The sequence below is a fragment of the Plectrocnemia conspersa genome, unplaced genomic scaffold (genome assembly GCF_051122295.1).
Source record: "Plectrocnemia conspersa isolate PC_06_02 unplaced genomic scaffold, ASM5112229v1 ptg000014l, whole genome shotgun sequence".
In the NCBI taxonomy this organism is placed as follows: Eukaryota; Metazoa; Arthropoda; class Insecta; order Trichoptera; family Polycentropodidae; genus Plectrocnemia; species Plectrocnemia conspersa.
Genome location: NW_028277178.1, coordinates 23015416 through 23043361, shown reverse-complemented (window position 1 = coordinate 23043361; position 27946 = coordinate 23015416). Strand labels below are relative to the sequence as shown.

The 27946-nt window shown below is 30.0% G+C and overlaps 1 protein-coding gene across 4 annotated transcripts in view; it reads left to right on the top strand.

Annotated features, from left to right (window-relative positions):
• Dscam3 (Down syndrome cell adhesion molecule 3) overlaps positions 1-27034 on the top strand; it is a 167278-nt gene extending 140244 nt beyond the window's left edge. The window contains exons 9-37 of one of the 4 annotated variants that reach the window (XM_088203786.1): positions 15834-16089; positions 16148-16301; positions 16371-16522; positions 16589-16679; positions 16742-16914; positions 17776-17921; positions 18096-18231; positions 19268-19387; positions 19452-19628; positions 19813-19957; positions 20024-20172; positions 20238-20466; positions 20542-20684; positions 20744-21058; positions 21484-21630; positions 21709-21867; positions 21935-22064; positions 22129-22301; positions 22574-22753; positions 22815-23003; positions 23065-23253; positions 23337-23624; positions 23694-23847; positions 23912-24063; positions 24153-24341; positions 25314-25514; positions 25582-25657; positions 26675-26794; positions 26856-27034. In XM_088203786.1, coding sequence (XP_088059912.1) covers positions 15834-16089; positions 16148-16301; positions 16371-16522; positions 16589-16679; positions 16742-16914; positions 17776-17921; positions 18096-18231; positions 19268-19387; positions 19452-19628; positions 19813-19957; positions 20024-20172; positions 20238-20466; positions 20542-20684; positions 20744-21058; positions 21484-21630; positions 21709-21867; positions 21935-22064; positions 22129-22301; positions 22574-22753; positions 22815-23003; positions 23065-23253; positions 23337-23624; positions 23694-23847; positions 23912-24063; positions 24153-24341; positions 25314-25514; positions 25582-25657; positions 26675-26794; positions 26856-26907 — 4785 coding nt within the window. In that variant the 3' untranslated portion in view covers positions 26908-27034. Of the gene's footprint in view, positions 1-15833; positions 16090-16147; positions 16302-16370; positions 16523-16588; positions 16680-16741; positions 16915-17775; positions 17922-18095; positions 18232-19267; positions 19388-19451; positions 19629-19812; positions 19958-20023; positions 20173-20237; positions 20467-20541; positions 20685-20743; positions 21059-21483; positions 21631-21708; positions 21868-21934; positions 22065-22128; positions 22302-22573; positions 22754-22814; positions 23004-23064; positions 23254-23336; positions 23625-23693; positions 23848-23911; positions 24064-24152; positions 24342-25301; positions 25515-25581; positions 25669-26674; positions 26799-26855 lie in introns of those variants that run through there. The other 3 variants (XM_088203785.1, XM_088203788.1, XM_088203787.1) reach the window with 3 other exon arrangements.
• The last annotated feature ends 912 nt before the right edge of the window (positions 27035-27946 follow it).

Below are 27946 nucleotides of genomic sequence, written 5' to 3'. Positions count from 1 at the left end.
TTACAAATGCAAGTTTAGTTTATTTGAGAGCTGCTAGTGAATTTAAATGCTGCTCTTAAATGTCACTTAAAATTATGCTTTTTAAAAAAATTAAAAAAAATTTTAAATTTTTTTTATTTACAAAAATTAAAAAAAAATTTTAATTCAAAAAAATTTAAATTTTTTTTTTAATTTAAAAAAATCAAATAAATGATTTTTTTATTATTATAAATAATATTTTTTTTATACAAATTAATATTTTTTTTTTTATAAAACTTAATAATTTTTTTTTATAAAAATTAATATATTTTTTTTAAATTGAAACTTCTTATAATGTGCAGCCTTGCACTTGTTGAACCGCTCTTGTAACTGTCTCTATATGTAGATAAATTCATAAAAAGAAGTTGCAATTTTAAATAAAAAAACCACTGAAATTATTAACTTTTATATAAGGTTCAAAAATTTTTTTTAAAATTGGACCCCCTCATAATATACAGCCTGAGTACCTTGCACCCGTTGCATCGCCCTGTTGACCGCCTAAATGTGTACTGAAGGTATAAAATTGAGAGCACGTGTACATCAATTTTTGTTTTCCCTTAAACAAAAATCTTTTAAGTTAGGCTATGTTAGGCTATGCTACGATAGTTAGGTTATGCTACAATAAATCGTAGCATAGCCTAACTCAACCTAACCTAATTTCTTAATTTCCTTTAAACACATTTTGCCTTAAAATAATAGGTTTAAATATAGAATTTACTCAAAATTAGGGACACGATAACTTCCGCTGTTTTTATTATTTCAGCATAATTTTTTTGCCAAAAAATAGAACTTGTCAACATTTCAAATATATTTGTTAGCCAATTATATCCACTATTTCGTTTCAAAATGGTGGCTATTCAAAAAATTCAAAAAATCGTATCTTCGTTCAAAAACATTTTAGAAAAAAAGTATAAACAGTAAAAATGTTTTATATTAAAAATTAAAACAAAATGAAAATAATTTTTTTTTTAATTTTTATTAATTATTAGTTTTCAAGACACGATCACTGCCACAGTTTTTAACATTGCAAATATTTTTTCATAAATAAATGTTGTATTCATTTTTGCTTAGTTTGGTTACCATGCTAGTTTTTTTATTTTTTAAATAAAATTGTGATGTTGTTAGTTTGTTGTTAGTTTGACCGAAATATTTTAGCAGGTAGTTTTAGCCGTTTTTAAAAACTAACAAATCGTTTTTTATTGCTATCTTGAGTTTTTATATGGGATTGCATGTCTTATCACTCAGTTGCACGTTTTCGGCCTTTTTTGCCGTTAGCTCTCTGAACTTTATGTCAGAACTTCTCTGATCAGAGTTTTGTAGAGCGATATTTTAGTACGACGAGATAGTGTCTGCGATTTGCTTTGTCTTGTTAGGCTTAAATAGCATTTATTTGCTGATTTTACTCATCTCTTGATTTCCTCTTGACATCGTTTGTTATAAAACACAATTAATTATTTACGACACACTGTTCAAAATGCTTTGAAACGGTTAAACGAATGTGGTTATTACAAGTCAAAATCAAAAACTGGAAGAAAATGAAAAACATGAACCCAAGAAGATCGAATCTTGATTTGTGAGTCTCTTAAAAATCGTCAAAAAACGTCTATAAAACTGTTTGCTGAAGTCTCTGCAAACGGATGGCCATCCATTTATTTGCGGGCGTTAGGAAAAAGGCTAAAAAATATGAGACTCAGAGGTTGTAAGGTCCGACACAAACCGTTTCTTATAGAAATAAATAAAACTCGAAGGTTAGAGTGCAATAAATGTTATGAACTGGACCAGGTTCTCGTAGCCTAACATTAAACAGATCAATGTGTAATTGGAAGACTCCAGAAAAGAAGTTGGAAAAAAAATATTATTGTAACCGGTGAATGTTCGGTTTATATGAAAAGTTGAAAAATATGAAACAGTGTACCTAGCAAATCTTTGACCGGTATATATAAAGTTTAGTCGTTTAATAGCGAACATAATTTATGTATGATCGCCGTCGGTGTCTCCTCTCCATACTGTTGATCTTTCAACAGCACAGCTTCACGGTTTCTACCCCCTTGAATTGGGATTAAATAGAAATAATATATACATGTCTTAATAGATTTAAAATGAAAAATATTTTCTTAAAAAATAGATTTTATGGAAATTTATTTTGGCCGATATCTAATTTTTTTTATCTAGAGTAATTTTCGGAGGTCACATTATTTTCATTTATTCATTAAAATTGCATTCTGTAGCTGTAATCTACATCAGTATAATGAATCACTGCTCTAATAAATGTCTTTATTTATTATGAAAATCATTGATCAATTCTTCGCACAATCTAATTATTAAAAATGTGTAGCATTAACGTTAATGTCATCATTATTTGTTTTATTTACATTAATTTATTCGTATTTTTTTAGTTTGATCCTTTTTAATATTTACTGATAATGTAATATTTATATTATTAAATTCAACATTGTTACAATAAAAAATTAACAAATAAGAGCAGTAAGCTCGTAGCATTTTCCAATAAAAAGAAAACTTTTTAACATTTCTTATAAAATGTATATAATCTTTTATTCTTTTGTTATCTATTATAAGATAAAACCATACCTTTAAGTCTGTTATTTCATTAATCGTTAGATTAGAATTTCATCAGCATTAAATTTAATCTAATTTAAACATCTAGTAGATTTCTTTTAAAGCTAAATTATTTTTTTATTTCCAGCTAGACGCAATATCTGAGTTATCTACCATTATATTTTTTATAAATTCTAAATCATTGTTTATATCATTAATTTAATGTATCGATATCTCATTTTATAAATTTGACTAGTACGATATAGACCATTATAGTCGGCGAATGATATCTGAAAGATCTGGGTTTGAACCCTAGTAATTTGGATTTTTGATCGTGTCTGTGGAATAATAATTATTTATTATTATATATTTAGTATTATTCCGATGGATTATTACAGATTAGTTTTTTCTAAATATCATGTATGTTGACTGCTATTTGTAATAATAGCATATAATTAATTTAATAGATGTAACTAAATTACATACTTTGTTTCTGTCTGTTGTTTCACTACTTGCCTGTAGGTTTTGACAATTGGCGTTAACGCCGTTGAAACGCATTAAAATAACGCCTAATATGTTACAATGATTGATTTTAAAGAACAAAAATAAATTAAAGTAAAGATTTATGTACTAAATATAACGATTTAAATCTAAATTTTTTAAACATGACTTGCTTTCAATTTATTAGTTTAATTTATTTTATATTTAATAACTTAACTGCAATACTTAGAAATATATTTGACTTTCCTCAAAACTAAATTAAAAATACGTTATTGATAATAGCAGTACTAAAAATTAATATAGCTTAAATCTCGAGAGATTTATTTTAAATATTTCTAGGATTGCTTTCCCGAGGAATCTCGACCGGTAAATCCCGGAACAGAATCACTAGATATTATGTGTATACGAAAACCTTGATCTATTTGTCAATCCCTAAAGTTGGACGTAAAGGTAATGCAAAATACACAAGGTTTTAAACGCTCGCTTTGGAAAGTCAACAATTCTGCTAAAGTAGAATTTGCTCAATTTATATATGTATAAGTATAATATAATAAGAAAATTATTATTTGACGCGATGCCTGCTTAATTAAAAAGTGATGTTCGCTCGGCATTAAATTTTCACATTATATAATGGGAACATGAAAAGCAATTGTCTGCTGAAACAAAGGCAGTTATAAAAGGAAACGACAGAATGAACGGAAAAATAAGTTCAATGGCGCGGAAAACCGTCGAGTATAATTGCGATTTTACGGATTTTCCTCTTTGTTCTCGCCGAGAGGTTTATACGTATTTATTACAGAGAAAAAACATATTACGCCCTCTACGAAACGAATAATACACGCGATGTGAATTAACCTGATTTTGAAAAGTTTTTTTTATGTAAGAAGCTCAAGAAGGTGTCATTTTTTATTCCATAATACACTTAGAACTTCGTCAAGGAATTGTAGAAAATATCTTACATTAAATTTTATTTTGATTGTTTTTTTATTTAACAGAACTAAAACTACTGCAGGCATTCACAGCGCTACATAGACTTTTTGCTTTAAAAGTTTTAATTAAATTTAAACCGTAATGTTTTTATTTCTTTACTACTGAAAATATTTTTAACTTGATTTCGAAATTCATTATTTCAAGTGCTTGTTATATTTCCAATATATACATATATGATAGATAATACAATTAACTGGTTTTGAATAAACCAGTAATATTCGATTCTCTCGAAATAAATCATAGCTCCCGAAATAGAGTTGGTAAAGTTTAAACTGGTATACGAACATCTGTCGAATTTATGTCCGACACAAAGTTCTCTCTATCTGCGGAAACATCCTGTGTATGTAATGTTATGATTGAATTACTATACGAACATACAGCGGCAGTGCATATGTCTCACATCGGCGAAGTTGTTAATTTTCTTACGTATCAAATAACTAACTATATATGTCTATATTATGATATATGAAAGGGAAACGATGAAAAATTCAACACGCCCATCGGATTTATGACGTCATTATTCAAATTGATAGTCTTGATATCCGACCTAATCCATTATAGTATGAGTTATGTACGACGTACACAATATTTGCTCGGTTTTATTTTTACTGATGATTTAATGTTTTGTTCAAAAATATATCGATTTCTTATTTTTTTAAAGACTATATCTAGACGTAAAACTACATTCTGACGTAATTTATTGAAATACTAATGGCATACTGGAGAATAAAGAGAGGCGGTCTGTCTCGCGTATTTGCCATTCTGGTGATGGATAAACCTCGTGCGTACCGCCGCTCGTCGTCGTTATAAAATTAAATGATAAATATTTGTTAGCAATAGGTTTAAGGAGCAGAATAAGCATATAATTCCGAAGTATGTGTTCTTTCAATTACCCATTTATCACTAAACTTATTGAAAAATTGCATAGTTTCACCTAAATACCAAAAACTATTCTAGACATTTCGCATAATCCAAGTATTGATCTCGTATACTTGATTTATTCGCATGCTTTCACACACATGCATACGAGCATTCAATTTAAAAACCACACAGCACACGACTCGATATTCGTTGGTGCTATTGTCAAATTGACAATTCGCGTGCATGCTTTGTTTTTCGATGTATGAACTGTAGAATTCCCTTTGATGGCGATTCAGAGTTCAAATTAGCGCCACGCCAACAAATATATATCAAAAAGGTACGTGACGTCACACTCGGTCAAAACACACGTAGCTTGAGACCACACTAAATTTAATCAATTTTATTATCCATACTCATTTATTTAGTTGTTAATGTCATTCTCATATATTTATTGACATTTCTATTTATACAATTTTTTTTAAAGTTTTACCCTTTTTAAGGGTTAATAACTAGACAGGTAATAAAAATTTTTCGCAACACAATGTCTCCATAAAAATAAAGAAAATGCTTTCATTAATGCGATCCCTTTCAAACAAAAAAATCTTTTCTTTGAAATATAATCTATAATATAAAAAGCTGTAGACTTTCGTAAGCTACTTGTTAATTACGCGCAAAAACCTCCGTTCCGAATTTTGTGTTCCTTGTGCTTTTTCATTCTGCTTAGTTAATTTTTTTAATGCCTTGTCAAAGGGAAGACACACTTATGATAGAAAATTTTGCAGATTATTTGTCAGAGCCACCAAGTGTTTGTGAAAACAGCGTGTTATATTATGAAAGTGATAGTGATAAGTCATCAATACCTCACCCAAGTTTGTGAATAATGAACCTGCAAGAAAGCAAAACAGAAGAAAATGATTTTAAAAATAGAAGTTCAGATTGATCAACCCAGAAAAAAATAGTTATTTGAAGGTATTGCAGGAGTAAAAATTTTACCTGAAAACGTAGAAAGCATACCAAAGGTAACAAGTATATTTCTTGGAGATTATTTTTTTCGATTACCCACTATGGAAATAAACCAATATTATGCGCAAAACTGTCACTGATATAAAATTGTGAAAGGTGCATAACAATGGGTTGTTTTAACTTTAATAGGATTACAAAAAAAATTTAGATTACTTATTCTAAAGGCGAGAAAGGGACAAATTGGTAATCATGGGTCAATTAACCCAGTTCTAATAAGATGAGCCGAAATCAGTCCCGCCAGGAAATGCTTCACGCCTTTACAAAATAAAAAATATTATAAATTATTATTTTAAGAAATTGCAAAATGTATACACGCCCTAACAGCAATTGTCACTTGATGAAGGAATGATCCTTTGGCGAGGAAATTATATTCCGAACAAAATTATAAAATATGGCATACTTTTAAGGATAGTTTAGGAATCTGTAACTCGATACATTTAAAGTTTCAAACTATTATATATTCTGGAACAGAAATACCATTAGAAAATACATCATGAAACTGATGATAAAGTACGTAAAAAATGGTATCAACTGTTCATAGATAATATCGTAAAAAATTAAAAAAGTCTATTTATTTAAAATATTTATGTGTGTGGAACTTTGAGAGCAAATATAAACATACCTGATTTGCTAAAAATTAAAAGAATAAATTTATTTCAGTCAAAATTTTTGAGAAAAGGTGGAATACTTTGTCAGGTTTAGAAAACAGTGAAAAAGCGAATTATCCGGATGATTTCCACAATTGATAATCGACACTAGAAAATTGATAGAAAAACTTGACTTGCTGGACTAAATTGTGTTGAATGTTACAACTGCTTGGATAATATAAAATAGGTCCGACAATATTTTTGCTAAAAACTCATTATAAATATTGTCAATGGCCTTTCTAAAATCCATATATACGTCACCACTTGTATTCCTGCATTAAAAGATTTTGTCACTGTTTTGGTAAAGGACAGAAAGTTAGTGGAACAGGCGGGATGAAACCCATGCTGTTTGTCTATTAAAACTATGGATAATTTTTTAAAATAATTTAGCAAGAGCTGATAACACCATAAAGGTTCTTCATTTACAATTTGTCATCCTTTTTATAAATCATATAACAATAACTTCTTGAGAATCAAATGAAAACTACGCTTTAGATTAACAAGAAGACTGACTTTGTAACTCTTTAAAATTAAACTAAAAACCAGATCAGGCCCAGAATAACTAAACTCAAAACGAAAAAGAAGAAAGCGACTGAGAGGAAGACAAACTAATTTTCTTAAAAATTAAACGTAAATATAAATATTATAAATAGGTATTTATTTAGTGTTTGATCAAACATGAAAACTTTGAAGAGATACTGTAATATTGAATTAAATCTCAATTAATTTGGCTATGCATATTCAAAATTGCACTTTATGACACAGTTGTGGTTATACTCGCAGTTAAATTTCGATAATTAATCACCGAACCGCACGCCGTTAAACCAATAATTGCAATCGGAAGCTATGAAGTCGTATTCAGTTTTGGTTATTACGTCATATTCGCTTCTACATAATGTTTCATTTTGACTAGTAAAATATCATATTATTATGTTAGTTCTTTCGAATACAACCTTTTACATTTATTTTATATTTTTGCGATTTTGAAGGTGTTTGCTCGTAACATTTAATATCGCTATTTAGATATAGGATCGTTAAAGTTCGATCATAAAGCATCGTAACCAGGCGCAACGTGAGTAAGATAATAATAGCAATAACAACATTATTCGCCGCCACGAAAAGATGAAAACTTTTGACAGTTTGACAGCGACATGAGTGCGGGATACACTCATCCCATACTTAACGTTTTGACACGTTTCGAAATTTGGGCTGTTTCGACCCTTCGAAAACACAGCTTTCACCTTTTCTATAAGAATTTACTGATGAATAAGAATGACGTGTAAGAATAATATTATTATATTTTATAACGTCAGATAATATTCTAATATTATAAAAGTACAAATAAATATAGACATATATTACGAAAAATATAATTAGTAAATAAATTCAGCTAAATTAAAAAAAAAATAAGTTTAATTTGCACATATCTTCTGTCACAAAAATGCAGAAATCATATAAAATAAATTTGGTTTAAGTATAGCGAGCTCTTAAATTGTATAATACCACATAACATATATGAATGTGTATATATTTTGCTCAAACACACTTTACAAACGTTTTATTTAATACAATAACATCGTGCTATGTGATGTATTCACAAATAAATTTATCAAATATTTTTTTTATTTCTATACAAAAATATTTATATTGTATATTATATAATTTGTATGTATACATGTGACGCGTATATAATAGCAATATTTTTCATATAGCGTGACAAAATTTTGTATTGAAGAGAAATTTATGTGCGAAACTGAAACACGAACGCGACACGTGAAATTTTCCGTGTTATTACAATTTGTCGTTGAATGTGCGAAATTTGATTTAATTTTAGTATACAAAATACATATTTTTAGTTGAAGAACAAATTATATTTTTATTTTATATGTACTATATATTTTATACTGCTTGTATTATATATCGTGACAAAGCAGAAAAGTAACGTGTCAAAACGTCATTCTTTTACAATATCCACTTAAAAATATGAACAATTGATTATTTGTAATGAAATGTACGGTACGCATGAAAGCTTTTTGCTGTTTATTTTCAGCGTGTATACCGAATAAATTATTAAGGTGTAAGAATAAGATAGATGGGAGTTATTCCAGGATCTCGAGTCGAAATCAAGGATGTTCAATCTATTGGATCTTCTGGCTCGCATTGCCCAACAAAAATTTTCAAGGAATATATAGAATTTAATTTTTATTTTCTACATATTACTAATGTGTCAATTAAAACTTTACTTTTTACATTTAATATACTAACATATTATGAGCTTGTTTCTTTGATAACAGTATCTGATTTTATAATTGATGCATTTTGCATTTTAAAGATGCTTGTCTAATTTTTTGTTTTTATTTAACTTGTATGCTTCATATAAAAAAAATAAACGTATCAAAAGAGTCATAAACAGTGGTTGTTCTAAAAGTGTAGGGTATTTTTCATTATGCAATTATACATTTACGTAAGTCTAATAAAGACAATAATTCTTAAAGTTACATATCTGATTTTAAATCAATACATTATATCTGCAATTTTACACCCAATGTGTCAGTGTCAGCTATATATTATATTAAAATCTACTACCAAATCTATATTTTTTTGCTGTTTGCATACCTTTGTTTAGACAGTGTTTCAAAGTAAATTATGTTATTGCTCCTATTTTCAGACTTAATTTCAAATTCCAACGCTGCTAGAAACATTTAATTCATTATCTGATTTTCATCTTGAAGACTTATGTTTAATTATTTTAAAGCGCTATGATTTGTACTAAATCAGTTATTTTTAAATTCAAGTGCAGATTTTCTGTTACAGTTCAAGACTTATAAAATATACAGTGTCTTCGTAGGTAGTTTTGAGAGGATTCAGAAACATAAATTTATTTATGATTTAATCGTTTTAATTTTTATTTAATAATTTAGTAATGACAACGTTTACAATATTGTCCATTCTTTACGTCTCTTTATCAATGTAGAATGTAGTGATACTTTATGAAATGGAAATTATTGATGTTTTTGCATCGTAGTCCACTAGTTTTGCTAATCTTTTCTTTATCCAACCTTCACTAAATATAAATAGCATGTAAAAATTAAAGGAGAAATCTTGGTAATGTTACTTTTGCTGCTACATACAAATCTTTGAAATAACTTTCTCTTTAGTTAAACTATAGAAGTCGGTATTTCGGTAATATTAAATTCTTTGTTAATTTCTCGAAAGACATTAACATTAATGCTTTCATCCAAAGCTATGAAACAAGATTATTTCTCCTACCCTTTTAAAATATACTTTCATAAATCTTTAGTTAACGGATTTTCTTTGTTAAATTAAATTTGCTACCACATAACTCGCCTTTACCAATAAATGAAAAGACATATTTTAAAATTGTTACTGTTGAGCCATAAGATTTTTCAGATTTAAAAGTTTTTATAAAATTAAACTTTAATAATTAAAAAAAAAAACTTTCAGTTTATTAATTTAAAAAAAAGAGCTTTCAGTCTATTAATTTAAAAAACTAATTAATTAAATGCCTTCAAAAACTTAGTTTTATTTAATTGCAAAAAAAATATTTGCAATATAATATATTATATTAAAGTTCATGTTTTCGTTTTTATTAGTATTGAACGAAATCTTGTCAAAGCAAGTAAAGCCTTACGCTTTCACATTTTGCCTTTAGTGCTCAATTTTTCGACAGAGGTGCTTCAAAGTAAATAAAACGTGTTATTGATTTTTTTTATTTTTCTAATATAATGAGATAGTATATGTAGCTAATATATAAAAAAATAGTAGATAAAAAATAAAGAATGTAGAAATAAAATTCAATCAAAAATCAATCCCAGAATTTTCACACTAATAGCTTTTTTTTGGATGTTCCATATGATAATAATTTGATTGTGCTTAATCTAATGTTAAAACTTCACAACCCATTCAATAAAAACTCATAATAAGGAATATAAATTAATTACAGAAGAGTAAAAATAATTCCAAACATAGATCGCTTGCATATAGCATAACTTACGATTAAGCATTTGTCTAAGATAATTGAAAATGTATTTTCTACAACATGGATATTGTATTTAAGTATTTTTATGCTGCACATATTTTTGAAAAATCCACATTGTATTAAATTACATTCGGGATTTATATATAAAAGCTTGAACCCCGAGAATTCCCTGGATATATCAAAGTTCTCTCGATTCCCATAATTCCAAAGAGTGACCAAAATCAAAACTCTCAATGCATTCGTATAGTGAAAATTGTATTTCGAATTTTTACCTGACAAAATACATTGATCGGTCACTGCTTCCATTTTCATTGAGCGTCATACCTACTGTACTTTTGTATGTATCTATCTGTCATACCATAGCGGATATATTGGGTCAAAATGAGAAAAATAAAACACACAATTGTCGTTTGCGCATGTAATTCCGATAATGGAGTATGCAGCGATTTAATGCATACATTTCGGATATTGCACTCAGGCTTCGCTATACAAAAATTTACTATGCAAATTTAGCCTGTGGCGTGGACTTGTTAATTATGAAAATGTTCGTTTATTAGCGAAATAGATATTTACCACAAGCAGAATAAAGTAATTGACAATCATTTTATTAAAAAAAAAAAAATATTTCCTCTTCTGCAAAATATATTTTATATAATAATATACAAACGATGCATAGCCTGCTTTCAGATATTCAGCTAAATATACTTAAATTATCACTTCTTACGTTTGTTATTTTTTTTTTTAAACTCAAATTCTAAAAGGTTTCTAGTTTTCTCCATTAAATTGCAACCACTAACATTTTACTATATATTTTTATTTTTATTAAATTGTGGCTAATGATAAAATCGTGACGATAATAATGGTTAAAAAACAGTAACATTTATTTTATATAATATAATAGTATGTTTGTAAAATTATTTATCACAAAAAAATTTGCCGTGTGATTGTTAAAAGCTCTCCATAAAATAGTTTTTATGGGAAATTATTTTATATAAACTCAAAATTTTTAAGTATTATTCAAAATAACAACCCCGTGAAGTTCAAATTTATTTTTTATTTATAAAAATGCACAGAAATTACAAAGGTAAAATTGTTGTAAAAATTTCAGCAAATTTAACAAGCAGTATAATATCAACATTATTATTTAAAAATTGAATTGTTTTGAACCATTGTTTGTATTGTGTCATATTTGTTGAATTCTTGTAACTTTTCATAGTTATGGCTTAAAAAAGTGAAGTTAACCGATATTTTTAAATTTGAGATAAACAATAGTGTAATTTATTTTTAATTTGCAAAACATAAAATATCATATTATTGATAAATTACTCAGATCTCATTAGAGTTATTCACTCAAATCTTAGTATTTTTAATAACGTAATATATGTTGTATCATAACTCTGCAATTCAATAACTGTAAATAGTTTGGGCAATCGTATTGATAAATGTTATATGATGCATACATACATACGTAATTTTTTTTTATAAAATAAAATCCACCACTCACCTCTTTAGACTTATTATTTATTCTTTAAAAAAACAGCTTGCTATTTTGCTTGTGTTTTTTTTATAAAAACCGTCGTTTGATTATTTTTTGTTTTTTCTGTCAACTTCCATTTGTTTTTAAATTATTTAACTGTCAAAGTCAGCTCGCCCGTAAATTTAAAAGCTTCAAAACACACTCTGTAATAAAAGCAACAACACTTTCAACAACAAAAAATGTGTAAAATGTTTCCTCTTGGAACAAAAATAATTTTACAAACGGTTCTATATATAAAATAAATATTCTTTAAATTTTAAAACTATATTATATTCTCATATAAATATGTAAAAAAACGGCTTTAATTATTTTATATAATATACTAATATTCTCATATGATGGTACCCAAATAGAAAGAACCATTAATATTCTTTCTATACTCCGAATCCACAATAGCAATTATTGCGTCATAAATAAAGCAATTTTTTTCTGTTTCACTGTGAATATTGGATTTACGTTTCTATTCGAACACAATAACAATTGAGGACGTCTGACTACGCGCTCGATTTTAACCAAAAAAAAAAATATTCGCCAATGAAATACTGTGGTTGATTACTCGTTTGAATGGGGTCGCATATTAATTTGCTATCGGGAAAGCATTGAAGCCGGAATATGCATTTGCCATATAGATTTATTTATATTAACTATCTTTTGCGTTATTATCTCAATTTAGATTCAGGGTCAATACTGTATGAATATACAGAAGAACCGAATTTAAAAAAGCATTGAAAATATAATTGACAATATAACATATAATATAATCACAATATTGTGATTATATTATTTTACAAAATATTCTGACTAATCTTCGATTTAATTAGAAAAATTAATAAATTACCATCCTATCTACTTATTTTTATTTTTCTTGATAAATTTTAAAGTAGCTTTATATACTTACCTCAAAAATATGAAGTTTTTAATTTTACTCACAGATTTGTTAATTTTAATTATATTATAATTTATTCACAATAGAAATAAAACTGTCAAATATAGATTTAAAACAAGAGTGATCATATGTATTTTGCGGATTAAAGCTTTCTATTTTCCCTTCAAGTCGAATTTAAAAAGCTGTATATATTCTAATAGATCTATCAATTACTTTAAACCAGACACGTCTCTAATTTACCAAGAAAGATTTAAACACACACTACCTGCCTAATAAATATCTGCCATTGTACAATAAGCCCAAATTCCCCGCGTGTCAAACCTGAGTATACAAATCCACTTATTGAGCGAATCAGCCTAATGATTTATTCAAACCGCCCTAATGGAACAACGCCTTAAATCTCATCCCCCCCAGAGTCGATAACCAATCGCGAGCGCGTCCAATCTAGATGTTAATTGCGTCGGATCGGTTAATTAAACGTATGAGAGCCACTTCCGGGATTTTTTCGCTCTCGAAAAACGCTTAATCAGGGCCAGCAGCTAATTGATTCTGGCGAAGGGATGTCGACCCATTGTGTCGCAGGGGCGGATATTTACGTTACTATAGTGCGGGTCGAACAAACCGGCAAGGGAGCGGGCGCCATTTGTCACGTGGTCGAACGTCGAACCGGAACCGGAAAACGGGGTCGTCCGGTCCTGGCGACGATGTTTTCCCGATGACAAATTAATACGTGGCCCACTTCGACCGTTAAAGGGTGTGAACATTTTATGGGTTGATTTTTATCAGCAGCCAGCCATATGCGAATACCACTAGCAATTCACGAATCCACGTGAAAAAAACCCCCCTCGTGTTAGTGTTCACGAAATGAACCTATCCTTTTGCTTACGTATTATTTTATTATATTTGTTTTTATAAAATCTACCGTTGTAACCTGACAGGCGTAAGCTTAATTCGTTACAGCGGGCAAATCTGTACTAACTAAGTCAATCAGACATAATGAATACTTACAAGTATGTATTAATCACCAGACTGAAACTCTGGTGGTTAATACTTATCGGTATGTCTATTATGTGCTATACAATTTATAATCAATAGATGTCACTGCAGCTGAGGCTGTTTTTTTAATAATAGCGCATTTTTATAAATTAAAATTCAGATGCCGCTGCATGGGCTCGAACCTGTAACCTCAGAGTTACTAGTCTGAGACGTTGCGTACTACGCTATCCCGTTCTTGAATATATTCAACGATATCTGATAAATTAATTCTCTTTTGATTAACTTGTATTGTTCTTAAGTACATAAAATATAAGTAAATGAGAACAATAATTTTAATGTATCATTATATATAGCGGGCAAAAGTTATGAATAACAAAAACATATGTCTCGTTGCGTGTTTTAAGGCCTGCAACTGATTAATTCTGCGATGCCTACTTCTTTTAAGTGGCAGTGATAAAAATAAATAAGTTTTTTACCATCGTCAATGCAATCTGTTTTTATTAAAATTTAAAGATCATTGTAGAAAAGTAAGAATTTGTAGTTACAGATAACTTTATTAGTATGATTCATATGAAATGTATACAGATGGTTTGCATTACTCATATTAAAAACATATTGACTATGCTGACTTTGCATTACTCATATTAAAAGCATATTGACGAAAAATATGATTTTAAGGAAAGACCCAAACCTATACATATTTTTTTTAATTAATGCATGATAAACTTTAACACTAAGGCTATTTTAAAATCATTGTAGATGATATTAACTTGAATGCTAATGTCATGACTTTTTGTCACAAAACTGAAACAACAAAACAGATTCGTTGCTACTGAGCTAAATGCAAAAAAACAAGAAATAATAATAAAAATCAATATGTATAATTTAATGAAACCATTAAACGAATCATAAGCTTAAAGAATCTGATACGTAATGTTTATCTGCTTTTGGTTTATATAATAGAATAAGTAAACGGAAAATTAAATATTTTAGAAAAAAAATATACTGAGATCGCATGAAATAAAAATCAAATAATGTAGCAATGCAAGTCTCATAAAATTAATTAAATAAACGACTACAGTGTATTTGTACAAAAATAAGTATGGTATAAAACAAGAAGTTTATAACAATAAATATATACTATAATAAATTAAATAATATAATTGTAAGCTTTACACTTAGAAAAAATACAATAAAAGTGTAAATAAATAAAATAGTGATATATAGCTAATAGATTCTAGTGTTATTAAAAACAACTAAATTAAAAAAGTTAATAAAATAAAAGGATACATTTAACTAAATCCTAATGATTATATTTGATTAACTTTACCAAGTAAATGTATAATATTACAAATACGACAAATTAACAAGTATAATTAAATATAACTAGAAGATAAAGACATAACAAATACATAGATGTTACAAAATACAACAATGCTACATTTTTTTATTATAAAAAAAATATGCAAATAATCGAAATTAAATATTAAATCATACTACAAATAAAGCTTAAAAATATTGTAATTATTACGATAGCTTATATATAAGTCATTGTTCTCCCGATTGGACCATCGTGATTTTTTTTCAAGCTTAGATTTACAATAATTAAATTATACCATGTTTATTGTAGACAATCATCATTTTTTTAGTATTTTGCTCATGCATTTAGTGTTGGGCTAAACAAAAATAAAAATTACGAAATCTTGAAAATAAGTCTCGAGAGCAGCGATTTTACAAAAATCTTTGTATTGCGATGAACTCATTTTTTTCCACTGTATCTTTAATTGCTATTATAAAATTATATTCTTCTCCTTTCAGATAGTAAACTCTGGCGGTACTGCCGTATTAAATTGTACAGTAGGAGGTGACCCACCTGGAGCAGTACAATGGCTTCATGATGGTGTACCCGTCAGTGGAGGAATAGATTCCACAGGTTCTGATGGACGCGCCAGATTACAAGGAGCTTTAGCACTAGTTCTGACGTCCGTCAGAAGATCTGATGCTGGGATGTATCAATGTATTATACGAAATGAAATAGAAAGTGCTCAAGCCAGCGCTGAACTAAGGCTTGGAGGTATTAAAAAACGCATTTAAAAATGATAAATAAATATTAAACATAATTTTATCTATAGATACTGCTCCTGAACTTCAATACACGTTCATAGAACAAGCTCTTCGTGCTGGTCCTACTGTTTCACTTCGATGTTCGGCAGCAGGAGCACCACCGCCACATTTCAGTTGGTTATTGGACGGCCAGCCTTTAACTGCAATGTCCAGAGGTTTAAGGTTAGATATTCAACCATTCATTAATTGAATTTTTAATTTTATTTGTTTGATATATTAACTGTTTAACAGATATCAGACCGGTCAATACACCTTAAAAAACGGCGATGTCGTCAGTCACTTGAATATATCTAGTGTCCGTTCTGAAGATGGAGGACTCTACTCGTGTAGAGCAGCAAATTCTTTGGGAGAAGTTACCCACACAGCCAGATTAAATATTTATGGTATGTATTACTAAACATAAAATATAATTAATTACTAACAAATTTACTAACTTATTATCGATGCAGGTCCTCCTTACATACGATCGATAGGTTCAATAAGAGCTGTAGCCGGTAGAGAGATGATAATGTATTGTCCGTACTCTGGATATCCTATTAAGTAAGTCTCAATAAATTATATTTTAATGAATATGTTTTTAATTTATTTTATTGCTCAATTAGTTCTGTTAAATGGGAGCGTCCTGGTGGAGCAGTATCAGGTCCAGTCACTTCAGGAGCTGAAGGTAGTCTTATTATAAATCGGGTTGAGAGCAGTCACGCTGGAACTTATACTTGCATAGTTACCTCGACGGAAGGACAACAAGCGAGAAGAGAAATTCAAGTTGTAGTAAACAGTGAGTATCATATGCTTATCAACTTTATATAACTGAAAGATAATATTGACATCATCAGCTCTTTTTCAAAACATGTGTATAATAGCTTCTAAGGCTGTGTAGGAATTCACCTCCCCATCCCCCACCAGAGAAACTTCTAATACTTTGGCTCAATTGAAAGAAACTCTAGGGGCTCAGTATTTAAGAGCTGCTCAGTTTCTGGAAGTAGCAGTCTTTGCAATTGTGGTGTTTGGATGTTCTGTAGCTGACCGCTGAGGGGCAAAGCTCTAGCGGTAGTCAGGCGTGACTGCCAAGTCCCAACTTAGAATGTGTCTGTCTGAAAATCCGATAAATTCGTTGACACTTACAAAACTGATACTAAATTCAATTTCTCTGACGCGGAATATCACCTATATACAAAATATATCCGTCTCTGATAAGGGAAAAATCCTCATCCACTAATCCTCGCCAAGTTTTTCTTGACAAATTGTATGTCGTGAATGGAATTGTATAAAATTTTATTTATAAAAATATGTTCACACACAATCAGTAAATTATGGAATATGCAGCGATCTTTATTTTACCTGTTAAATTTACATGACAGAAATAGTTGTATTTAATTTTAAATTGCATGACGTCGGGCGGCGGAATGCTCTTTTTAAATAGCAGCAATATATTACAACTGCGTTTTGAAGATCCGTTATTCAATGCATGCATTTAGCATATCTGGCTTATAAGTACGTTATTTTCATAAGTGTCTTAGTTTACCATAAGTGTTTATTGCATATCTTATATTAATTATTAATTACTTTAGAATTAATGTAATATTTGAGTGGGTAATTTAGAACCTGTTAATTATATTATTTATTATTTATTTTACAGATCCTCCAGAAATAGAGCCGTTTTCGTTTCCTGGTAATCTTCAAGAAGGTCGTCGTGCTCAAGTCAGTTGCAGCGTCACTTCCGGAGACATGCCAGTGTACTTTTCGTGGTACAAGGATGGACTGTCGATACCGGCATCTTTACAAGTAAATACATTTTAGATACATTATTAAATTCTTATATTAAAGAAATAAAAATTAATTTGAAATAAAGATAAAGCATCTGGATAGGTAATTTTAAGTCTATTTTGTGTAATCCAAAAGTTGAATAAGACAAATCGGAAACACGTTTGGATCCACCTTCACATGAAACTTTTACAGGTGGAAGAGCGGGGTGCTGAATTTTTCAGTAATCTTGTATTTAAAGACGTTTCGTCCCGCCACAGCGGGCTTTACACGTGTGTGGCTAGCAACAGTGCGGCCAAAGTTAACTATACAGCAGAACTTGTCGTCAAAGGTACACCTTCGCACCGTCACCAGCCAAACACAGCCAGACTCGAAAGAAGCAATAAGCTATAATAAACGCATTCTAAATTATTCTTATCAATTTTATTCGGCATATCGTGAATGTTTCTGAATCGCTTATTGTTGAGTTTGAGTCTCGGCGAAAACGATGCACCAGCCCTCGACAAAACGTATCTCTTCACAAGCACAAGTTTATATATTATTGTATAAAGCCAACGGCACTAAAGCTATCTGCAATGCACTAATTGATTAGCACCATTTTTGCTCTAGCTGTGGCACTGTACGATTGCAGGATTTTGTACGAGCACCGATCACACACGACCTGTATTTGCACCGATCATAATATTGTGTACACCTTATATTTTCTATCATGCACAATGCACAAAATAAAAATTTCTGTTCTGTTTTCCAAAGCTATGCTTACAATGGATTTAGATAAAGCTTCACGGGTGAATATGCTACAGTTTTTTATCCATTTATTAAAGAATCATTCAATAACTGTACAATAATGAATACCATCGAAAGGAAAGTGTTATAATTTACAACAAAATACATACAGTGCTATTTTTAAAGAAACTATTTAATATATATTTGCACCTACGAAGCATTAAGAGAGATATTTTAAATTTTATAATATAAGATTAAAAATAAAGCAAGATAGATATCATGCTTAGATAACTGTGATGCTTTAATTATATTGTAATTATATTTTTGTGTAGATCATAGAATGAGATGACCACAGAGATGACCACATTAAAAAGTAGTGTGTACAATAGTACACACTACTTTTTAACAAATTCTAATGGTGGCTTCTAATACTACTCTTATACTTTGCAGGCAAGGATTATATGTCAATTGAAATCATATGACATAAAATAATAGCCCTGATCTAATTTATTGTGAATTATACAAAAAATGCATGCTTATATATTATGCCTTTGTGTTTACTATACATGTCATTATTGTTTCTGAATGCAAATATAATGTATCTAATACAAAACTGTTCATTTTAATGCTGACATATGCAGTACCACCAAAATGGATATCCGAACCCCAAGACACGGCAACTTTAGCTGGAGGTACACTGAGTCTTCATTGCAGAACTAGAGGATCTCCTGCACCACAAATCACATGGTTAAAGCAACAAGGTAAGTTTTATTGAAATTGTTACATACTCTTGTTACATACTCTATACAAAAAATCTTTTTACAGGTCAAGTTGGAAGTGACTTTATACCTCTTGTGAATTTAGGAGGACGTTTCAAATTTATGAGTAACGGCACATTGCTAATTGAAGGAGCTTCTTCATATGACGAAGGTCAATACATGTGTAAAGCTGACAACGCAATTGGTACTCCACTTTCTAAAATAATAACTGTATCAGTTAACGGTGAGCATTTACTAATAACTATTAAAACGTGTCAAAAAGTAAAGATAATTTATATATAAAAATCAATGCAGTATCAATATTTCTATTATAAGTATATTTATTCACTTCTAATAAATAGTCTTTACTTATAATTTCATGATTCTTGTAGTATATAATCAAAATATTTAATGTCAATCAATTATAGAACCGGCTCGGTTTGAGATGACGTCTAGGAACATCACCGCCCGTAGAAACGAACCAATTACGTTAATATGCGACGTAATCGGCGATAATCCGATCCAAATTCAATGGACTCACAATATGAACAGATTGGATCTTAATACGTATAGGTACAATCTCAAATTAAGTCAAACTTATTAAATATACACAATTAATTTGATATTATCATGGAATAGATTGAGCATGTCTGAAGTGAAAACGGATTCTGGCCTCCGTTCTCAATTATTCATCAGTAGAACAGACCGGCAAGATTCTGGGGTGTACAAGTGCCAAGCTGTTAATCCGTTCGGTCACAGCGATCACATGATTTATTTATCCGTCCAAGGTTAGTTTTTGATATTAAAAGCGGCACATTAAGCATAAGATTAATCTTAATCCTATTGATTTTAGAAAGACCAGATGCGCCTCAATCGTTGGTAGTTTTAGAGGTTGGTAGTCGATCAGCTCGACTGGGATGGTCTCAGGGTTTTGACGGAAATTCGCCATTATTAGGATACTCAGTGCAATACGCGCTATTGCATTTGCTGCACGCTCCGATTCAATGGGACGATGCTATTATACAAAATATATCCTTCCATTCTCTTATAAAGGGACAAAATAAAAATAATATAATTTCTAGGTAACACTAATTAAACTTTTGACTCATATAATACATTCATAATGTTATTGCTATATTAAAATATATGCATTTCAGTTCTGATGAAGCTAGCAACGACTACGAAGCAGTAGTGACTGCTTTACAGCCACACAATAGCTATGCAATGAGAATTCAAGCTATAAATCAAATCGAGCATAGCCAATTCACAGAGCCAGTTATAGTAAAAACACAAGAAGAAGGTAAAATGATAACTTATTATAAAAATCACAGTTTTATTCAACCTGTATTTTTTTAACAGCTCCTTCAGAAGCTCCTCACAATTTACAAATACAAACAGCGGGTCCTGGTGAGCTGCACGTTAATTGGCAAGCGCCTTCAAGAGAAACGTGGAATGGTGATTTACTAGGATATACTCTCACTTGGTACGAATTAACACCAGGAGCTGGTATAATGAACACCAGCAGATCGGCGACTGTAAACGGGTGGTCAAGTACTGAATTAACTTTGACTGGATTGAAGAAATTCACCCGTTACGGAATAACAATCAAGGCGTTCAATGGAATCGCCGCAGGTCCTTCTTCCATTCCAGCTACAGCAACCACACAGGAAGGAGGTAAAATAAATAATAAATAAGTAAATTTCAATGATAAGAAGACAAAAACATGTTTACTGGCATTGACATAATTTTACACATTTGAAAAATGGTCTGAATGTTCACAATTCATAGCAAAAATGCATAATTGACGATTATAGCAAAAATACATAATTAAAGATGATAAATTATAGCAAAAATACTTAACAAATGACCCAACCTGCCCTCGCCCTCAATGACATCTCCGGTTATATGGCCGTATTGTCAAACCCCGTCTATGTTTTTTGCATTACTTATCTAGTAAAGCAAAATTGTGTTTTCCGCTCGACAACCTCTTTCTACTGAGTTTTTATGTTGGAAGAAAGAAGTAGTTGCAGGAGTTTTAAAAATACAATGGTGTCCAATGAATATTATAAAGAATGTAATACTCTGATTTATTATTTTAGTTCCTGAAGCTCCACCTCTCAGTGTATCGTGTGCTCCTCTATCATCAGTTAGTGTCAAAGTATCTTGGAGACCACCACCAATCGCCCAACATGGTGGGCTAATCCAGGGTTATAAAGTCTTATATATACCTCAGCTTGACGATCATGGTATATATATAAAGAAATCTAACACTTTTGAATAACCATAAATAAAATACATTTTACCTAATATTATATATTCAACAGTCGAGTATCATATTGGAGAGGTTAAGAGGATATCTACAACTGAAACTTACTTACACGCTTTACATAAATATACTAACTATTCCATACAAGTGTTGGCATATACAAATGCAGGCGACGGTAAGAGAAGCGTAGCTGTGTTTTGCACTACGGAAGAAGACGGTAATTCAGCTAATAATATAAACAATATAGATGTAGATATTAATTTAATAAATTTAATTACTTACAGTGCCATCTCCTCCACAAAAAATCAAGGCGTTAGCCATTAATGGGGATTCAATATTGGTTAGTTGGCTACCCCCGCAAAATCCAAATGGAATAATATCTCACTTTACTGTGTATTATAGAGAAGCTGGAAGGTAGGTTAATAATTATATTATGAATATCTTATTAATAACTAATTATTTTTGGTTGGATTATTAGAATAGGAAAGCATACGAGTCATATAGTGTCCGTTGATAGCAAATATTCAGATTTTTTATACGAAATCAACAATTTAGCTGAACATCAACTCTATGAGTTTTGGGTGTCGGCTACAACAGGGCCAGGTGAAGGGGAATCTACGCCTATAATTACACAAGGAGCAAATGCTAGAGGTATTTATTTAAGTTACGGTAAATTATAGAGTAAAAAGACATTTTTGTAGCTCAAATGTCTAATTAGTTACTTTTTCATCTTTTATATATTTATCTAGTAATAATATTAGTTGAGTGATGACGTAGACTACAAAAAGATTATTTTTCTATAAGTAAGGGGCTACTAAATATATTTATTATTTTCAAATCTATCATTAAATACTCTTTAACTTACCCTCAAATAATAAATTTAGGTTTATGCCAATCGATTCTTATATATTAATAAATTATAGCACCATCGAGAATTGCTTCATTTAGTCAAACAATCAGAAAACCTGTCGGTTCACAAATCTCACTGTCGTGTCGAGCTGTTGGAAATCCTTCGCCGAGGGCTCGTTGGCTTCATCGATCAGTAACTATCACACACGCTCCACATTACCAAGTTTCTCCACAAGGAAATCTAAATATACACAGTGAGTTCTTATTTTCATTATATGTTGTTGAAAATTTACTTACATATAGATTTTACTATAGAATTAGATACTGTGTCTTCTGGAAACTTTACGTGTTCAGCTTCTAACCCATATGGAGAAGATTCTATAACATACACCGTGATCGCTATATTGCCACCATCGCCGGCAGTGCTCGGACTTCAATACACAACAGCTTCCACTATCAAAGTACATTGGCAACCGCCGAACGATGGAGGCTCTCCTATTTTGGGTATTACAAATATCTTATTGTTATTTAACACATTTCATAAACTTTAAATATATATTTTTAGGTTATTCGCTACTATTCAAACCAGAGTATGATACCACTTGGCAGACCGTTGAGCTTTCGCCAGAAGTTAGCTCGCACGCTTTGGAAAGCCTCAAATGTGGAACTCTTTACATGATCAAGCTACAAGCCCATAATCGCGTAGGAATTGGTTCTATGAGTGAAATATTATCTACTAGCACTCGTGGATCAGGTAGTAATATATATATATAATAAACAACTTATAATAATTAGATTAAAGCTATACCGAAAATACTGATTTTATATATATTATAGTACCGAGAGCTCCAAAAGTAACAGAATTTGTTAATACAAATGCAACTGCAATTAAGTTAAACTTATACACATGGAGAGATGGCGGTTGTGCCGTTTACAAAATAAGGATTGAGTATCGTGCCATTACTGACGCTCACTGGACAATAGCCGCTGATGGTCCAATGATAGATAATCTAGTATTAGGACAACTGACTCCTGCTCAGTGGTACCAATTAAAATTAGCTATTACTAACGATGCTGGGACCACACACAACGAACTCAATGTTGATACCACAAAAGAAAACGGAGGTATTGTTACATACATACATACGTAAACGTTTTCTCAAAAAGTTTTTTAAATCACAAATATATTTTCAGGTCGCATACCTCCATTAGATCCAAGTGTAGCTTTAGCTGGAGGTGGTATACAAGCAGGAGGAATGAGTAATTCGATACTATTACCAGCAGCTAGTGCTGCGTTATTACTCGCAGCTTTATCTATATTAGGATGTCTTTTGTTGAAGACCAGGAGGTATAATGTTATAGTTGATATAATATTGTAGCATAAAATAATAAATAAAACATGTTAATTATAGATTACGTTGCTTATTAAATAACCGTTATTCTCGCGATGATCGTAAGCTAAGCGAAAGCAACGAATTAGAGCGCGAAAAACTCAGAGAAGGGCAAAAATTGTATTCATCATCTTCCATCAATGGAAACGAGAAATCTAATGATGATTCTTCAGGTAAATGTTTCGTATAATAATTACTTTTTAATATTGTTGTCTATTTTATTATTATCAGAGGCTTAATATATGATACTTACATATTTCAGAATTGTATGAAATAAGTCCTTATGCAACTTTTGGTGCTGTGACTGGAGTCGGAGTTCGCAATTCAGGCGGAGAGCATGCTCTTCATTTTAGAACTTTTGGAATGCCTGAAAATGAAGCTGGAACTGCTCGTTTACCAACAAGTCATAGAAAACACCGCCGATTACACAGATGCGATACTTTTGAGTACGGTATGTATATTTTGTAATAACTGAATCGGTTATTGTTATTGTACCTCACAAAGAACATTTTCTATAAAATTTAATTTTTACTATTACTGTTCCAGATATGTAGTTCAGTTTCTTAATTGTATTGTATAGTAAAGTTGCTCTTCAAAGCTTAGTGTTATTGATTACATCCTGTGAATAAAGAGCTCCTTCCATGCACGTCAAATTATCTATTCATCTTGCCAACTGTCTTCTCTATTTATATCCTTGTAACTTTTGCTTTCACCTTACATCTTGTCTTCTGTTTTATTGCCCAATGTACATGTTTCTTCATTTCAACTGGCCTCTTCATATCTGAATATCCTCTAATGAGCCTTAATTCTTTACTTATATTGAGTGCAGCGGTGATTATTTTGTCTAACCTTATTTTAAAGGACCAGAAAGTCTGGTGAATCATGTAATATTTTGACATCTTGGTCGAGCATTTTTATATGCTTTTCTTAATAATAATTATTGATTTAACCCACAATATACAACCATAATTACTTAGTAGCTATAAATAACCTTATTGTCTGTTGATAAGTATTTCCTACATATCTCAATGAGGACGATCTGTACTGTTTTTTTTATTAAAATGGTATTGTAACGCTCAACTATTTATTTTTTACGTACCTAGACTGTGTATTTTAGTAAATATAAAACCATGTATTGATTTTAAAATCATGGTGTTATCGAAATTACCATTCTTTAATTATATGATAACATCATATTCTCAATGCATTCTATCCTGAACATTTCAATTTAAGCTTTTGTAGCTTTAGAAAAATGGCTACCAGCATATCTTAAGTAATTTGTTATACATATAGGAGTAAAAATCTGGGAAACAATAGTTTTAAATTATTTTATATAAATGTTACTTACAGGGTACTAGCAATCACCGATTCACTACGACATTTCTGTACACTAATGGCAATAAATGAGAAGAATATATTGCAGACGAATCGACATTATCAAAAGCAATGACTGTTGAAATGAGGGGTAGTCATTTTGGTGGCGGATCAGGTACTCGCAGCGTCGGTGGAGGAAAGTCTTTACGTAATTCCGGAGGATCCGGGTGGGACAGGAGAAAACACCGGGATCCACCGACTACCGATTCAGACGAAAACAGCGATAGTCCTGGAAACACTGCGACCAAAGGCACCGTTTCGTATTCTCATTGGTTAATATGACAAATGTTGATGATGAGTATTACATACTCTTGCAGGATCCAGGTGCGCATCTCCCATGAGCGGCGAGCGCAGTTACACACCGGGCCGTTTGCAAATGGCGCGATGCAGCAGGTAGACCTCAGGTACCCTACCCCATACCGCGCGCTTCCTTAACACTGCACAGCCTTTTGGCACGCCTCAAACCCCCTAAGATTCTCTAGAAGAACTTTAGGACGATATGGACATAACATATACACAAATATATCATTACCTACTAATTTACATTTTGTTACTGGTAATATATGAAATATATTAATTTTAAAAAAAAAAATTCTCGCATAGTTTTGTATTAGTCGAAAAAGCTTACTTCTTAATAGTTTTATATGGATTTATGTTTTTCTGTGTCTAAAAAACACTTTTGTTGCATTTTAATATTTCAACACCAGATTTTTGATTTTACACACTAGATTTCCATAACATCTGGTTTCAATCTTATGAAAAAAAGGTATTGTGATAGTCAGATTCATTAAATAAATTATTATTATTTAGAAATGATTAATAATATATTATACAAATAATAATTATAATTCTATTTGTTAATATTTCATATATTAATGGTAGAAATATATTAGGTTTGCTTTACAGTATTTATTTATTATACTGATGCCATTATAATAATTGCAGTATCTGAGCACATACTGATTTATTTATTTATATCTTTAAAACAGTTTATTAAAATGCGTGGACTGCCTTCAATATTTTTAAAACATTATTATTATGGTTACCTTCTCACGAGCAAGTAGTGCGAGTTGAATAGCGTGTATGTATGTAGCAAAATAATATTTGGCCCTGAGATAGGTTATAAAATGGATAGAATATGTGTTTAAATACTGCATTTGAGTTTTTCTCTCAAATATTTCATACTCCCAATTATTTTTATTTTTGCATGAACACTTTTCCTTCACTGAATTACGCATGTCAATATTTTATAAATTCAAAGAATATATTCATATTTACGTTTATTTTATTATCTTAACTATATATATACTATATTTCATATGAGTGTACGCTTTCATAGTATGACTCGTAATATATTTTTATTAAAAAAAACACTAATAATATAAATATAATGTGCTGTATTATTTTCAGTATTTATTTAAACGGAAGAGGGGTTGCAGAAAATTCTGCTAGAGCTTCTTCCCCTCATGCCGGCTACGAGTCTATTTCCAACATAGCTGTGCCACCCGATATAACCCTTCTAATAGATAAGTATGTAAATTTATTTTAATGATATTGATTAATGACTCATATTTTTTTTTATATTTTACAGATATCAACAGAAAAAAGAACAAGAACGAAGAGAATGCACTATCCACGTCTAGTGTAAATTTAAAAAAAAATAGTCTTACCAATATTACAGACGTATGTACAATAGCTAATATAAATATTAACTTAAAACGATGACTGTACAATTATATGAAAATGATACATATCATTATAGACTGGTAATCAATATTAATATTATATGTATAAATTATATGAAATATATGTATATAAACATATAAAATTAATTATTTAAAATAAATACATATATACATGTATATTATTAATTAAGAACAAATTTGGTATATTTCTTTTATCGTTGTTATGAATTATTATGCACAGTTATATTGTCAATATTGAAAGTGGGATTAATAAAAAATGTGTATAATAAAACAATAAGATTGTTTCATTGGATTTTTTTATAAATATATAGGTATTTTTGTAGAGAAGTGCAGAAATAAAACAAACTTCTATAATAATTATCAATTATTTATTTCACATTTTAAATTTACAATCCAAACTCTAAATACTATTTGTTTAAATGTTATTTTTACCCGTTATTTTTAATTTACATTGTTTAAGTCAGTTTTGTTTAATATATTTAAATATAAAAATCTCCATAGGAGCTTGTATTAAATACACATTTATTTTTTTTAATTTGCAGTCGTTAAAAGTTACAATAAAACATATATAATATAATATGATTAACTATCGTGATTTTCAAATTTACGCTTTTAATTTTTATACTTTTTGAATCACTAACCGTTTTAGTTTTATAACTCAAGGTTATCGTGTTTATTTTTATTCATAAAATGTAAATTAAAATTACACATTTCTCAATTATAACTCTTATATGAAACCTCCATCTATAGTACATCTCTATTACGTTACACGATATCTTTCATTACATTCTCATTAATTTATTTTGAGCTATATAAATTCAATAATTTGTAAAACGTATAATATTGAAACAGCAATTGGACCGTACACATTTCCTTTCAATAAAATCCTCGTTGACTTAGGTTATAGTTTGGTCATGTTGTCAACAAAGACGAATATGAAAGAACACTATTAACTTATTGCGCTATGCTTTTCCGA